Source organism: Miscanthus floridulus, chromosome 6, assembly GCF_019320115.1.
Source record: "Miscanthus floridulus cultivar M001 chromosome 6, ASM1932011v1, whole genome shotgun sequence".
Taxonomy (NCBI): Eukaryota; Viridiplantae; Streptophyta; class Magnoliopsida; order Poales; family Poaceae; genus Miscanthus; species Miscanthus floridulus.
The window spans coordinates 77,576,742-77,593,661 of NC_089585.1; the positions used below are offsets into that span (position 1 = coordinate 77,576,742).

At 45.7% G+C, this 16,920-nt stretch overlaps 2 protein-coding genes across 3 annotated transcripts; one reads left to right on the forward strand and one right to left on the reverse strand.

The window, feature by feature from the left end:
• Nucleotides 1-6,695: 6,695 nt before the first annotated feature.
• On the reverse strand, nt 6,696-11,184 carry LOC136456177 (myosin-17-like). 2 transcript variants are annotated; one of them, XM_066455961.1, is made up of 19 exons: nt 11,033-11,184; nt 10,770-10,928; nt 10,428-10,669; nt 10,213-10,332; nt 9,924-10,136; nt 9,678-9,817; nt 9,446-9,566; nt 9,258-9,332; nt 9,111-9,167; nt 8,859-9,020; nt 8,628-8,771; nt 8,331-8,534; nt 8,120-8,257; nt 7,966-8,036; nt 7,789-7,888; nt 7,567-7,680; nt 7,388-7,468; nt 7,189-7,283; nt 6,696-7,102 (listed from the first exon to the last, which is right to left on the reverse strand). In XM_066455961.1, the coding sequence occupies exons 2-19, from the start codon at nt 10,888-10,890 to the stop codon at nt 6,991-6,993; spliced, it is 2,310 nt and encodes a 769-aa protein (XP_066312058.1). In that variant the 5' UTR covers nt 10,891-10,928; nt 11,033-11,184; the 3' UTR covers nt 6,696-6,990. The 2 variants fall into 2 exon arrangements, with proteins under 2 accessions (XP_066312058.1, XP_066312059.1); XM_066455962.1 differs by having other exon boundaries at nt 10,770-10,951; nt 11,033-11,159.
• A 4,471-nt stretch (nt 11,185-15,655) lies between these two features.
• LOC136460725 (uncharacterized) lies at nt 15,656-15,958 on the forward strand. The gene has a single exon (XM_066460315.1). The coding sequence runs from the start codon at nt 15,656-15,658 to the stop codon at nt 15,956-15,958; it is 303 nt and encodes a 100-aa protein (XP_066316412.1).
• The last annotated feature ends 962 nt before the right edge of the window (nt 15,959-16,920 follow it).

The window sequence follows — 16,920 nt, forward strand, 5'->3', positions numbered from 1 at the left end:
AAGTTTGATTATCTCAGCAAGATCTACAATTGTTACATAACTCATTTTCCCATTTGAGAAAGTTTTATCAAACACTAGTCACAAATTCTTGAATCTCATATAGACTTTCTAAAACTATGTCACACACTTGTGAAATTTGAATTACATTTTATTCAAACTTTCTCAAATGAAAAAATGGCCTATATAATGATTGTATATCTTGATGAGCTGAACAAACTTGGTATTCAAAACTTTTCAATTTGAGACAATCTAGGGTTCCGAAAAATAGTTTATAGGCGTCAAAATTTAAAAATCATAAATTTGAACCGTCCAAACTTTCTCAAATGGAAAGTTGACCAAAACAACAATTGTAGATCTTGATGAGTTTAACAAACTTGGTATTCAAAACTTTTCAATTTGAAGTCATTTAGAGTTCATAATACTAGAGTCAAAGTGTTGTTTTTTCATTTGACCAAATTTGACTTGGTAAAACTTGCTCAAATGAGACACTAAATGACCTCAGATGAAAAAACTCTGAATACCAAGTTTGATCATCTTAGCAAGATCTACAATTGTTACATAGCTCATTTTCCCATTTGAGAAATTTTTATCAAACACTAGTCACAAATTCTTGAATCTCATATAGACTTTCTAAAACTACGTCACACACTTATAAAATTTGAACTATATTTTGTTCAAACTTTTTAAATGAAAAAATGGCCTATATAAGGATTGTATATCTTGATGAGTTGAACAAACTTGGTATTCAAAACGTTTGAATTTGAGACCATCTAGGGTTCCAAAAACTAGTTTGTAGACGTCAAAATTTAAAAATCATAAATTTGAACCATCCAAACTTTCTCAAATGGAAAGTTGACCAAAACAACAATTGTAGATCTTGATGAGTTTAACAAACTTGGTATTCAAAACTTTTCAATTTGAAGTCATTTAGAGTTCATAATACTAGAGTCAAAGTGTTTTTTTTCATTTGACCAAATTTGACTTGGTTAAACTTGCTCAAATGAGACACTAAATGACCTCAGATGAAAACACTCTGAATACCAAGTTTGATCATCTTAGAAAAATCTACAATTGTTACATAGCTCATTTTCCTATTTGAGAAAGTTTTATCAAACACTAGTCATAAATTCTTGAATCTCATATAGACTTTCTAAAACTATGTCACACACTTGCGAAATTTGAACTACATTTTGTTCAAACTTTCTCAAATGAAAAAATGGCCTATATAATGATTGTATATCTTGATGAACTGAACAAACTTGGTATTCAAAACTTTTCAATTTGAGACAATTTAGGGTTCCAAAAAATAGTTTATAGGCGTCAAAATTTAAAAATCATAAATTTGAACCATCCAAACTTTCTCAAATGGAAAGTTGACCAAAACAACAATTGTAGATCTTGATGAGTTGAACAAACTTGGTATTCAAAACTTTTCAATTTGAAGTCATTTAGAGTTCATAATACTAGAGTTAAAGTATTATTTTTTCATTTGACCAAATTTGACTTGGTCAAACTTGCTCAAATGAGACACTAAATGACCTCAGATGAAAACACTCTGAATACCAAGTTTGATCATCTCAGCAAAATCTACAATTGTTACATAGCTCATTTTCCCATTTGAGAAAGTTTTATTAAACACTAATCATAAATTCTTGAATATCATATAGACTTTCTAAAACTATGTCACGCACTTGTGAAATTTAAACTATATTTTGTTCAAATTTTCTCAAATGAAAAAATGTCCTATATAAGGATTGTAGATCTTGATGAGCTGAACAAACTTGATATTCGAAACTTTTCAATTTGAGACCATCTAGGGTTTCAAAAACTAGTTTGTAGGCATCAAAATTTAAAAATCATAAATTTGAACCGTCCAAACTTTCTCAAATAGAAAGTTAACCAAAACAACAATTGTAGATCTTGATGAGTTTAACAAACTTGGTATTCAAAACTTTTCAATTTGAAGTCATTTAGAGTTCATAATACTAGAGTCAAAGTGTTGTTTTTTCATTTGACCAAATTTGACTTGGTCAAACTTGCTCAAATGAGACACTAAATGACCTCAGATGAAAAATCTCTGAATACCAAGTTTGATCATCTCAGCAATATCTACAATTGTTACATAGCTCATTTTCCCATTTGAGAAATTTTATCAAACACTAGTCACAAATTCTTGAATCTCATATAGACTTTCTAAAACTATGTCACACACTTATGAAATTTAAACTATATTTTGTTCAAACTTTTTCAAATGAAAAAATGGCCTATATAAGGATTGTAGATCTTGATGAGCTGAACAAACTTGATATTCAAAACTTTTGAATTTGAGACAATCTAGGGTTCCGAAAACTAGTTTGTAGGTGTTGAAATTTAAAAATCACAAATTGGAACTGTCCAAACTATCTCAAATAGAAAGTTGACCAAAACAACAATTGTAGATCTTGATGAGTTTAACAAACTTGGTATTCAAAACGTTTCAATTTGAAGTCATTTAGAGTTCATAATACTAGAGTCAAAGTTTTGTTTTTTTATTTGACCAACTTTGACTTGGTCAAACTTGCTCAAATGAGACACTAAATGACCTCAGATGAAAAATCTCTGAATACCAAGTTTGATTATCTCAGCAAGATCTACAATTGTTACATAACTCATTTTCCCATTTGAGAAAGTTTTATCAAACACTAGTCACAAATTCTTGAATCTCATATAGACTTTCTAAAACTATGTCACACACTTGTGAAATTTGAATTACATTTTATTCAAACTTTCTCAAATGAAAAATGACCTATATAAGGATTGTAGATCTTGAATCCATGACCATGACTCCATAAGACCCATGAAGCCATGAGCTTGGCTATTTCTACTCATGCCGCGAAGATTGGTGCTTGTATGATGTTTGATGCATGATGTATCTGTATCTTTATCTTATTTGTTGCTTTACTCTTTAGTCTTTCGGCTTAATCTAGATGGATTATGTACTCATAGAGTGGTGTAATGGTTTGCGCACGTATGATATATATATATATATATATATATATATATATATATATATATATATATATATATATATATATATGCTGCTTTTACTCAATATCCGAATAGATATTTGTATCCGACCTTCTCCGAATCCGATTCATACCGTATTCGATACTCATTATTCGTATCCGTAACCGAGTCAATCCGTATTCGTATATGTATCCGAACGCTATCCGTGTCCGAATCCGAATCCGAACAGAAATATGAAAACAAATATAATATGAGTGATATCCGTTCGTATCCGATCCGTTTTCATCCCTAGCTAGAGCCCATGAGTAACATGTAGATCCAATGTTTTTTTTTTCTAAAACAATTATAGGAGTGGTAGAATTTTGAAACAATTGAAGTACTGTTTTGTTCACTCATTTGCTGTATATTTATGGCCGCAATGTTATCTTAGATAGACATGCTAGCTTAATCAATAGGAGTGCCGAGCTCGTTGACACTAGCAAGGACCCAGGAACAAACCGGCCAATTTAATAACGAAGTGGTCAATGCTGAAAACCACAAAAGCTTGCAAGTGAAGGTGCATTACCGCGAAGTCTCGGGTCGTTCATTTGGCACATTGACGTACACTTGGCTTATAAGTCATATTTTTTCAGCCAATAAATAATATTTTTCTCTCGCAACAAATCAGCCAACAATACTTTCAGTCATGACTTATCAGCCAAGCGAATATGACATTAGTAAGCATCATAAATCAAGAGAGATAGAGATAGGATGAAAAGGATCGATCACTGGTCTTGATCGGAACACAAATTAAGCTCAGGTGCCAGGTGGCCGTTTGCCTGTCTACAAACCCTCACCCTACAATGATCGGCCTTGAACCTCACAACACAAATCACCAACGTCGAACATCAATCAGGCCAGCTGAAGAACAAGAGACAATGGATCGATAAACACTCGCAAATCATATGGAGGCAAATTAAACCCGTCACTTTAATCGACGAAATCAATCATGTACTGTGCCATCATTTAAGCAGAACACACTATAGTAAGTGAAGAACATGCAACTGTACAGATTAGAAGTGATCCTTTGCAAGCAGATCCAAACTCCAAAGAGTAACATGATCCGCCGGAGCTGTTAATCTAGAAAATTCTATCTGGTTTCTCAGTGATTACGCACCGCTACTTCCAGGTTGATATTGATCTGCTGCTCATGATATCTGGTGTTTTCAGCAGATTATCTCACTATCACTCGTGTTAGTTTCTGCCCCCAAATTGTGCAGTCCATCACAGTGACGTAGGACTGCACTAGCTGCACATCCAGATGTTCAGATCATTGGTTTCAGTTGGAGCTAGTGGCTGGCAGCTGCTTGCCACGCCAACTGCAATGCGTGGCTTTGGTGCACGGAGACGGCGCGGCCAAGGAAAGATACGTCACAATTGAACTTATCAACCCAGCTTATCAGCCATGTTATAGTATTTTTCTATCACAATAAAACAACATCAGCTGGCTTATTAGCCGTAGAAACCATCAGCTCAACAGCCCCATGATGGCACCTTCAGAGTGCACAACGGCAGATTGCTAGTTAGAGAGCAATTTTTTTTTTCAATCGCACAACATAGACACAAATGTTCACAAACATACATGCATATTCAGTCCTATATATAAACATACATACACACACGAAAACTCTACTCCATTAGGTCTTGTTTGGATGTAATTGGATTCACATCAATCCACATGTGTTGGGGTGGATTGGAGTGGATCTTCAACTAAATTATACTTTAATCCACCCCAACACACGTAGATTAAGGTGAATCCGACAACATTTAAATAAGGCCTTAGCATTATCCATTTCAAACATGAGAGAATAATTTAACGATACGTCACACTAGAGACTGATAGGTTTATGGGGTCCTTGGATTTGAAACGTGCATTAGTTTAACGATAAAAGTTTGGACGGCTGTTTAAAGTGAAGCTATAGTGCGTTGTCAAGCTCAGGTTAGCAGTGTCCTTGTGTATTCCTTTTTGTTTCTTAAAACAAGATTTGAATACACAGGTTTTGTTTTAAACATTTACCATTCCTCCACTACTAGTACTAGTTAAAAATTTGGGAAGTGGGACACGTGGTGGCAAGATATATATAAACAACATATGCTCGCCATGATTATGCACAGGGTTGAAAATTTCTTTTTACTTTCCCTTTTTATTTACTTTTCACTTGCTTGTACTTAATTTTCTTATGATATACTTTATTTTCTCGTGCTTGCTTCACCTGTTTGCAACGAAGGAATAAAAAAATACTAATAAGGTGGCTTGTTCAGTTCAACTTGCTGGTCAATGTTGAACGCACAGAGTCTTGTAAGTGAAGGAGGAGGATTAGTAGGAACTTCTGGTTCATGCGGTGACCATCAACACCAGAATAGACGGAGTGAAAACGACCGGTCACTGGCTTTGGTTGCAGCACACAGAGTAAAACACTGTGATCCTACAAAGACAAACCAGAGTCCGCCTTAAGAAATGAAGAATCAATGTGTAAACATTCGCATATCCTCTTAAAACCAGCCCAACCTCTTCATGGTCACACCTCCTTTTCGGACGCTTTACTGTTATAGACCGCTCACTACCCCCTTTTCCTTCTCTATGTAAGGCCCTGTTCGGCTGGCTGGAAAAACGGCTGATGCTAATGCTGATTTGTTGTGAGAGAAAACACTGTTATTTCGCTGAAACGGTACGGCTGATAAGTTCAAGCGAACAGGGCCTAAGACTTCATAAGGAAATACAAAGAATGGAAGAAAGGTCCAAAGCAATTGTTTGTCTTGCATTTCAAGGGCAAATCCATCACTCTGACAAATCAACCAAAACGTGTAATTCCAACTCCATGGACATGGATGAATCCTTCTAGACTAGCATGAGGATTTCAACTGAAATTCACTCGAGGAGGACGGTAGCCAGAGTTGGAGGATCTTCTTCTCACCTGCTCTGCACACTTGCTGCGTGACACATCCACTGCTCGGATCTCGCACTGCTGTCATACATGTGGCTGTGATAGATAACAAGCGTATTCTCGCTTCTCGGTGGGGGCCCGTTGAAATTGCAAGGCACTAGTATCAGTATGTGAAAGGAGCGCGATCAAGTGTCGTGTTGAATCAAAAAGTAACTGAGCCCTCCGTCAATTTTTAATCGCCTGCACATCGTGCAGTTGTTTTCTCCCTCCTTTCTTTTGAGTCGCGTGAACAAGGTGCTGCTACATTGATCATGTGTTTTGGTCTGTCCTCCTCTGAGCTCTGATACAGGCATACAGCAGCAGTGTTGTTGACAGAGAGATGAACGAACGGTCATTGTTCGCAATCGCAACCTGTATATTAATACTGTTACGTCTGTGTCAGTAGTAACCTTGTCCTAACCCAAAGAGTGGTTCTGGTTTAACGTATTGTCATGACCACTTTACTGTCCATGCGCTGGCCATGGCCAGATCCAAATCCCACTGCTAGAGTACAATCAGAGGCAATGAAGATAGACAAGTCATCAATTCCAGATGCCCGACAGTGTTTCTTTAGATCATTATTGTGAGATTGACAGATGCTCAACAGTTGTGGAGGTTATCAACCCCAGGCGTCTTTCAAACAAAAAAAAAAGTGACAGGTGTTACAGTTAGAATCTGAGGGCACACACGGCGAAGGAAAGCCTGGCTTGCAAGCATCACTCACTCTTATGAAAAAAATCAAACAAAAAGGCTTTCTTTGCTTACATAGATACTTTATATGCCAGCTCAGTTCTGTACAACCTTACACACGCAAACCCAATCAGGCACTCACTCAGGTGGTAGAGAAATGAAGATCAGTCAAAGAAGAAAAACCAAAACCGTATATATATGCAATCAAAAGTTTAAAACCCAGATATCAAAACTGTGGTATATGTCGTAATATATCACGCACTATGTACATCACCGCAACACACACACAAAAATGGCATGTATGTCGTCACCGCCAAGTTTGCTGATCAGTTCAATGTCCCAGTTTGGAGCCGTTGCTCTCCTGAATCAGCGGTGGCAGGTCCATGTCCGCTACGTCGACGTGCACTATCAGCTTCGTGAAGTCATCGACGGAGAACGGTATGCTGCACTCAGAAATGCAATCTTGGTGAGGATCAATGTATCATCAGGCAGATCAAGATTCAAAAAAGAAAGAAAGAGGAGACAGTACCTGAAGTCATCGTCTAGCAGGAACGAGTTGATGTCATCATGCGCCGATGGACTGCTCGAGCCATCAATCATCTTGGTCCGCATGCTCGAGATGACCTGCGGTTTAGAGAGAGAGAGAGAGAGAGAGAGAGAATTCAGTCCAAAAAGTGAACAAATCGAATCCTGAAAGTTCTTGACAGGAGTGTGTTGGGATCACTCACTTCTGATGGAATGCCCAGGGTTCCATACTTGTCGTCGCAGTACATCGTACTGATCCGGTACAGTTGCTGCAAGCTCAGCGCCTATCGGTACCATAGACGCCCAATTTTGTCACTAACTTGAGAATGATGGTATCAAAACTTCAAAAGCGTGTAGTAGTTTGCAAGGTTCATAAACTTACTGGGCAGAAGTCGTCTGTGATCTCTGTGAGACTCCGGCTATGCTTCTCTTCAAGTACCAAGAGGGTAACTGCTTGCCTGATATGCTTCAGCTCATCCCATGCAGATCCTGCATACTGTTTACAGTTACAGGTTAAAAAGGTTAGAACCTTTTGCCCAAAAAGGGGGAAGGTTAGCGACTGCTTTGTCAAAGGTCTGTTGAACCAGTCTGAAGATGCCATCACCTCTTCAGTCAACCAAAAGCACCAATGCTCTAACTCATCCAGCCCAGCCTTGACATACTCTCCATTACTGAATGAGCAGCACTCACGCCGTAGTAAAAGACTACAATTGAAGAAATGTTACATGGGTTCATAATGCTAATTCTGTCTATTATGAGTTAACGATGAATGAGCAGGCACCTGTTAAAAAGTTGCACATTGATAAATGAAAAGACTTGTGTGAACAGCTTGCAAATCAGGAATGGAGGCACCTGCAATGCAACAGTCTTGAATCAAGTGTGTTCCAATAAAAAAACTGTATCAACTTCTGTAGTATTGAGCTTTTGGCACATACATAATTTGATTTCAGAACATTGAGAGAATTTGTGAGGATTTTGATGATGCTCTGCCAATGTGCCATGGAAGCTTGTTGTGCCAAATCTGTTCCTTGAGAACATGATCCTCTGGGACTGACAACAAATGTACGTGGTGCCTGGAGAAGATTTAAACCCTGGGTTATAATTTTTGGCAAAGACGCTTGAGAACTACATTGTGCAGAATACTACCTGAATACACAGGCCAAGAAGTGGCGACAGTTCCTTCTTTAGATTGTGCCGGATCATCCCATAAACCTTCTCCAACAATGCAGTGAGCTGCTGCTTGAATGCAATAGCTGGATACTTGGCCTCAACCTGGTAAACTTCAGTTAGTCCACTGATCAACCCTCCGTTGGAAACTGGACGGTCAGGATGGCTAGGATCTTGGTTTTCCTGGAGTGAGATCAGATTTCAGAATTCCCAAGTCCATTGACAGCATCATGTTTGACAGTAATTGAGCACAGTGTTGGGATTTCTGCACATTACCTGTGGCACCTTAAGAGGTGATGCTCTTCGCCTCTGACGAGCCAAAGCAGCTACCCCGTTGATTTTCAGTGTCCTTTGAAGAAGAACCAGCAGCGTGCATGAATTGGACAGCCAATATGCTAGTGTCTCGTTGTTGTCTCGCGCCTAGCAATGGAAGAATATTAGATTATGTTTTCATTCCTTACAAACGTAAAATCCATTATCCAATATTCTTGCCACACTGCCAGATACCTCAAGTGTGGCAGTAATCTTCTGAATAATCCTGTCAAAGACCACGGTCCGTTCTTCTTCAAATGATCTCCAATGAACTAGACACCTGTATATGAGGTATGCAGCAATAGGCCTACCGATCGAGAAACCCAGATCTTCAGATAGACACTTGATCAGAAGCTCCTGAACGTTTTGAGATATTAAAATGATGCTCAGACGCATGGCATGAACTGCAAAACAGTAAAGCTGAAAAGTTCAGAGCTAATGTCATACTTGCTGTTGCTTCTCAGCTTCGTGACCATTTGAGCTAGGTTGTTCAGCACTCTTCTCCTAGATAGAAATCCATTATGTCATGTCAGCAATGCATAAGAAACCCACAAAAGAAGTTATTGACTCAAATGGTTATAGGATCATACATACATGGATATTAGCCTCCCTATCCACTATTATGGGCTTCACTGTACCGTTTGCTGATTTCTCATTATCTGGAGTTGCCTGACAACATAAATGTATACAACTATGGTCAGTTATTAACTAAAAGAAACTATGATTTCTTAATACTTGGCATGGCATCACAAATTAGTTAATGATACGATGATTGGATGTACCTGAATACCAGATGCTTCATGGTTTTCGCTCGATGGCAACTTGACAATAGCAGGGTTTGATGCCACAGCCTGTCGAAGCATTCTGTTTTCCTCATCTAGATTAGAAGCCTTCTCCTCCATCCTATGAAATAACCATGCAAAACACTAGAATTTCCATCATGAACTCACTGGAAGCGTGCATTGTGCAAAGAGGAATGGCAAGTGCTATCTGATTTTGAACCCTTATAATTACCTTTTCAGGGAATCTTGAAGCCGTTTGTTCTTAACTTCCTCAACTCCAAGCAGCCTGGCCAGCTTCTCATTCCTCAATTCAGCTTCAGCAAGCGCCTTCTTGGCGGCAAAAGTTTCACTCATTTCAGCTCCCAGCAAATCCTGCACCCCATCAAGCCTTGATCTTGAGTGTTCAGATATCATGTTTTTCAGATGAAACCATTCCACATTACACAATCTCTGAATGAAGTTGGTGTGAAGGAGAGACCTTCAGGCGGTCAACTTCGGCATTCAACGCCTTGACCTTCTCAGTGTCCTCAACCATCACCACCGAGGCTGCTTCCAACTGCGCTATCGCATCCTTCGCCGCCTCTCTCTCGTTAATGGCTCTCGTCTCGGCGTCATTGACAGCCTGCTGGAGCACGTCCACCATCTCACGCAGCCTGCACATCTCATCCAGCATTTCCCTCTCAAGATTTTCCTGCACATTGTCCATATATCATGCGGAGAACACAAGAAAACCGGGCACCATGAGCAGTAGAAGATGAGGGTTGGACCTGTCTGAGCTTCCTGAGCTCCTTGCTTGCAATGCTTTGCCTCCAAGCACGTTGGCAGATAAGGGCGGCTCTCTTCGTCGTCAGGTAGCTCCACACCGCCCTGTGCGCACGCCATTGCGCCTTTTTTTTCCCCCGGACACGATGAAAATTCAGAATCCATTACTAGCGTGTGCAGCCACACAGTGAAGCTACAGTTGATCACTGTATGCTAGTACCTGGATGCGTGTGGCAGCTCTGGTCTGCTTCCGGACAGAGAGCTCGCGCCGCGCCGCCATCGCCCTGACGGTCGCCTGCACGGTGACGGCGGCGGCCATCAGCCGCAGCCGCGACGACTCTTTCCATGACAAGTACAGGCAGCGCAGGCTCCTCTGGAGGAAGAAGACGGCGAGGATGACGAACACGGGGCGGCCCGCCGCGTCCCAGCTCGCGATCTTGCCGTACCTATGGACGAACGCCCCTGCAGAACCGAAGTGCCCGTGGGTTGGATCGCGATCGAGCTGGACTGTTTCTTCTTGGATAGACTGAAGAATCGACGAGAGAAACGAGACGGCACTCACGGAAGAGAAGCCGCAGCCAGGCGATCAGGCGCCGCGCGGGGCTGTCCTGCGCGCGCGCCGCCTGTGTGACGGTGACCACGGCGGCGGCGGCGGCGGATTGCCTCCTATGATCTCCATCCATGGGCGACCTTGACCTCGATAGGGCTTCTCCTGTGCCCACTGCAGGTAAACGTGTGTGAAATCTTGGGATTGGATTAATGAGAAACGAGTTAGAATCAGATCACAGAATGATCAGTGAAGAGAAGCATGATCAAGCTTGTTACCGATTTGCTCATGAGCAGAGATGACAGAACATTGCGGTTGGCATCTCTGCCTCCTCCTGCTTTGCTTCCGAGCTGGCTAGGTACTTTCCCCTCTCTTGCCCTGCCTTTTTCCTTCTCTCCCCTTTTGATTTTCAGCCTAACAAGGACATGTCACCTTCAAAATATTAGACTAGATGTGACAATGACATTAGAAAGAAAGAAAGAAATTGAGAAACTAAATATCTGGTAGTCATTTACATCAAAGAAAAATTAATTTATTTTCATCAATTAATTGTACCGACAGCAAAATCTGCAGGGCCAGATTGTGAATACACACAGCAAACTAAAGCCTAGCACAAGTTCGTTGTGAATAGACACAAATAATAGGACGTGCTGAAAAAGATCTGGTTCGATTGCCGATGGCTGGCCAAGTCGTGCTGCCTCTGTTCATCAATGGAGAAAATAATGCATTTCAACTAAACCGTTTTAAATTGTTGAAACTGCGGTGGATGTGGATGGAGAGGTAGGCCTCACATCGTCTGCAACAGCTGGATTTTTCTTTTGTATAAACAGGATTATGGATGTGATGATTAATTGCGAGATTAGTAAATTATAGCAGAGAAAGCTACGTGCAGCCTGCTATACGCACACTCTGTAAAGTGGGCCCTCGGGACCGAATGTTAGGGTGGGCGGCTGAGACCGGAGAGACAGGTCAGTGCAGGTGAGGTGTACTGTACTGATACCGGAGTGGGCACTGTCCGATGGGCTCGGGTAATGGTAAAATGCCGGAATAGCCAACAGAAATAACTGCCGGCAGCGGCTAGGCAGGGTTCGTTGAAAAAAATGAAACTGGGCCGGGCCGAAAAGAAGCCAGATCCACTATCCTTACAGAAGATGTCCATTTGTTTCTTCCCTAAAAAACCAATAATATTCTCTGCCGAGGACGGGACGGACCCGCCTGACCCCGCGTCTCGCGCGCCATGCGCCTTGTGCCTCGTGCCCCCACCCGCGCCTCGTGCCTCACGCCGCTCGTTGCTCATGCCTCGCGTCGCCATCGCCTCGCGTCTTGCGCTGCACTCCGCCGCACCTTGCGCCTCCCGCCTAGACTCGCGCTGTGCACAACCGAGGTCAGTGGACCGTGGGTGACCTTTGCGCCATGGCATCAAGCTCCGCGTCAACAAGCCTCCATTAGGCGGCAGCAAGTAGATGAGCACACGTTACGACCGTATGTTTCATGCGTTTTAGATGTATGTTGCATATGTTTTATGTGAAGGTTGCAAAAGTCGACTTGGTGTTGCATATGTTGCAATGTCTATACGTATATGTTTTTTTGACGCCTCTATACGCGTATGTTGCAAGTGTATGTTTGAAATGTTTCAACTGTTTTCAAACGTATGTTGCAATGGTTTATCTGGATGTTGCATATGTTGCACTAGGCTATACACGTACGCTGCAAGTGTATGTTTTCAAATGTTTTAGCTGTTTCAAACGTATGTTGCAAGTGTTTTATCTAGATGTTGCATATATTGCAGTGTCCATAGATGTATGTTGCAAGTGTATGTTTCAAATTGTCGGGTACCATAAAACGGGGTCCCCTAAGTGAAAACCGAAAAAATCGCTTAGACCCTGTCAAAATCAAAGCCAACAGACAACTATTGGTTAACCCCCGGCCTTGTCCGAGGCCATCGATTCTCCGCCTTGCTCGGGGCCTCGCACGAGAGGCCTCAGACGGCCTGACGACTCTCCGCCTCGCTCGAGGCCTCGCACGAATGGCCTCGGGCGGTCTATCGATTTTTCGCCTCGCTCGAGGCCTCGCACGAAAGGCCTCGGACGGGGAACCGATTCTCCTGTCTCGCTCGAGGCCTCGCGCGTAAAGCCTCGGATGAGATGCCGATTCTCCGTCTCGCTCAAGGCCGGCTCGGCAACAGCCCCGTCGCCTCCGCCTCGACCAATTCAACCGGTAGAGCGTCGCATCCAATTAATGCGACCAACCACTCCCGCAACATCAGCCGGACGACGGCTCGACACAGTAGAGCGGCCGACAAGACGGGAAGTCGCACCAACACCATATCGTCCAGGACAGGACATGGCAGGGGTTACCGGCCGCTGTGCTCGGCACTGTGCCTATCTAGCCTGAGCCTTGACAAAGGAAAGACGCCGGTAGCGTCCGGTGACGCCCCGTCATCAAGCTCTGTCCCGCCACCTCCTGAGGAGTCGACTTCGGTGGAGCAAAGCCTGACGATGGCACCATCCCTGTACCCCTTCGGGTTGAGAAATGCCGCCGCCACCTATGCTTCCGCCTACACTTCCGCTCACGCGGAGCCCTCAGGACGCCACCAGCGCTTCACCCTCGACTTCGACACCACAACTTTGACCCACACCCACGCTGACTCCTCGGAGGAGGACGAGGCGTGGGCCAGAGCGGACTTCTCCGGACTTCATGACCCTGAAGCCATGCGCCGCTTCCTGGCCGCGAGCGACTACTGCTTTGGCTACTCCGACTCTGACGATGAAGGCACTTATGACCCCACTCGTGAGTGCTTCCACGTCGGACTCGAGATGTCGAGCACAGACGATGAGGACAAAGGGGCAGGCAACCGTTCCCTACTTCGCCAGGGGTAGGCGACGCCACACCTCCACGTGTTGTCCCACCGGCGGCGCGGAACGAGAACCGTGCCCCCGGACAGCTTCAACGCCCGGACCTGGAGCAGCTCCGTGAGCTCCAGGCCAAGGTCAAACAAGACCGACTCCTTCTGCAGTAGCTCCAAGACACTCTCGAGCAAGAGCAGCGGGGTCGCAGCGAGGTCGGAGCAACCCGACGGAGGGCCCACGACGTCCACCGCCGCATCAACGACGACAGGGGGGGGGATGAGCAACCCCCTATCTTCAATCGTGCTAGCCAGAACATTGCGACAGCGGCGATGCTTCTTCGAACGATGCCCAAACCCTCTACCACGATGGGGCGATGGGTCCACGGCGAGCTCTAGGACCTCCTTGAGACCACCGTGGTGCAGCAGGCCGAGAGCTCCGCCTCGCGACGGCGCGGGGGCGCCTCGGAACTTCCCACGACACCGTCTCGGTAGGATAGGGAGGCCTCGGTTCGTCCCAAACCCGCTTGGGCACCGACGGCCAACAAAGTCCCCTCGGTGCATGACCGCCTCGGCGACCGACGCGAGGCGCAAGGCGACCACGATGTGGTCAGTAGGCGATGGCGCCACGACAACGAGGGGGCCGCCTGAGGATACCGCCCGCACCGAGGTGGCCGCTACGACAGTGGGGAGGACCGCAGTCCATCACCTGAGCCACCTGGCCCTCGAGTCTTCAGCAGAGCCATCCGCAGCGCTCATTTCCCAGCCCGGTTTCGACAATTGGCCAATCTCACGAAGTACAGCGAAGAGACCAACCCTGAACTCTGGCTGGCTTATTACCGCCTAGCTTGTCAGCTAGGCAGCGCGAACGATGACCTGCTCATCATCCACAACCTTCCATTGTTCCTGTCAGACTCGGCGTGAGCCTGGCTCGAACACCTCCCTCCCTCGCAGATCCACGACTAGCGTGACTTGGTCAGGGTCTTCGTCGGGAATTTCTAGGGCACATACGTGTGCCCCAGGAACTCCTGGGACCTTAAGAGTTGTCGCTAGAAGCTGGGCGAGTCCCTTCGAGACTTCATCCGGTGCTTCTCCAAGCAATGCACCGAGTTGCCCAGCGTCGGCGACTCAGAAATTGTCCAGGCTTTCCTCTCCGGCACCAGCTGCCAAGACCTGGTCTAGGAGTTAGGCCGGAATGTACCAACCTCGGCTGCCGCGCTCCTCAACATCGCCACCAACTTCACCTCGGGTGAAGAGGCGGTCGATGCCATCTTCCCCGACAACAAAGCCAAGGGGAAGCAGAGGGACGAGGCCCCCAAGGCCTCGGCTCCCCACCTCCCCAAGAAAAAGAAAAAGAGGTCTCTAGGGAAAGTAGGAGGTCCTCGAGGCCAGTCTGGTTGCGGCCACGGATCGCAAGAATCCTTGAGGCCCTAGAGGCCCCAGGCTCTTCGATGACATGCTAAAGAAGCCCTGCCCGTACCACCAGGGCCCGGTGAAGCACGCCCTCGAGGAGTGCACCATGCAATAGGGACGATGACAAGGACGATAGGTTCCCTGAGGTGCACAATGCCTTCATGATCTTCGGCGGACCTTCAGCGTGTCTCACGGCGTGCCAGCGAAAGAGGGAATGCCGGGAGGTCTTCTCGGTGAAGGTGGCCGCTCCCCGGTACCTCAACTGGTCTTGGGAGGCGATCACCTTTGATCAGGATGACCACCCCGATCGTGTCCCGAACCCCGGGCAGTACCCACTCATTGTCGACCCCATCATCGGTAACACCCGGCTCACTAAGGTGTTGATGGACAGAGGCAGCGGCCTCAACATCCTCTACACCAACACCCTGGAGCTCCTTGAGCTCGACCAGTCACAGCTCCGAGGCGATGCCGCACCTTTCCACAGCATCATGCCGGGGAAGCAAACATGACCCCTCGGGTGCATCGACCTGCCTGTCTGCTTTGGCACTCCCTCCAACTACCGCAAGGAAGTCCTCACCTTTGAGGTGGTTGGGTTCAAGGGAATGTACCACGCCATCCTGGGGCGCCCGTGCTACGCAAGTTCATGGCGGTCCCCAACTACACCTACCTCAAGCTCAAGATGCCAGGTCCCAACGACGTCATCATGGTCAAGTCCACGTACGAGCATGCACATGACTGTGACGTCGAATGCATCGAGTATGCTGAGGCTCTCGTGGAAGCCGAGACCCTCATCGTCAACCTCGACCGGCTGGGTGACGAGGCGCCTGACTCCAAGCGTCGTGCCGAGACTTTCGAGCCCACGAAGGCCGTCAAGCTCGTCTCGGTCGACCCCATCGGCTCCAACGACCGGGCGCTGAGGATTAGCGCCACCCTCGACAGCAAATAGGAAGTCATGCTCGTCGACTTTCTCTGCATGAATGCCGATATGTTCGCGTGGAGTCCCTCGGACATGCCGGGCATACCGAGGGAAGTCGTCGAGCACGCCTTGGACTTCTGGGCTGGCTCCAGACCAGTGAAGCAGCGCTTGCGCCGATTCGACGAGGAAAAGCGCAGGGCCATTGGCGAGGAGGTATAGAAGCTTTTGGCGACCGAGTTCATCAAGGAAGTGTCCCATCCGGAGTGGTTAGCTAATCCTATATTAGTTAAGAAGAAAAACAGGAAGTGGAGGATGTGTGTAGACTACACCGATTTGAATAAGGCTTGTCCAAAAGTCCCTTTCCCATTGCCTCGAATTGACCAAATCATTGACTCCACTGCGGGATGCGAAACCCTGTCCTTCCTTGATGCGTATTCCGGTTACCATCAAATCAAGATGAAAGAGTCCGACCAGCTCGCAACTTCTTTCATCACCCCATTCGGCATGTACTGCTATGTGACTATGCCGTTCGGCCTCAGAAACAGCAGGGGCCACATACCAGCAGTGCATGACCCTGGTCTTTGGCGAGCACATCAGGGCGAACCATCGAGGCCTACATAGACGACATCGTGGTCAAGTCTAGGAAGGCCGGTGATCTTAGTCGGCGACTTGGAAATAGCCTTCAAATGCCTCAGAGAGAAGGGCATCAAGCTGAACCCCGAAAAGTGTGTCTTTGGGGTCCCCCGAGGCATACTCTTGGGATTCATAGTCTCTGAAACGCGGCATCGAGGCTAACCCGAAGAAGGTCTTCGGCTTTGACCAACATGGGACCAATCCGAGACCTCAAAGGAGTACAGAGGGTTATGGGATGTCTTGCGGCCCTGAGCCACTTCATCTCGAGCCTTGGCGGAAAAGGCTTGCCTCTGTACCGTCTCTTGAGGAAGATCGGAATGCTTTTCTTGGACCCCTGAGGCCAAAGAAGCCTTCGTCAA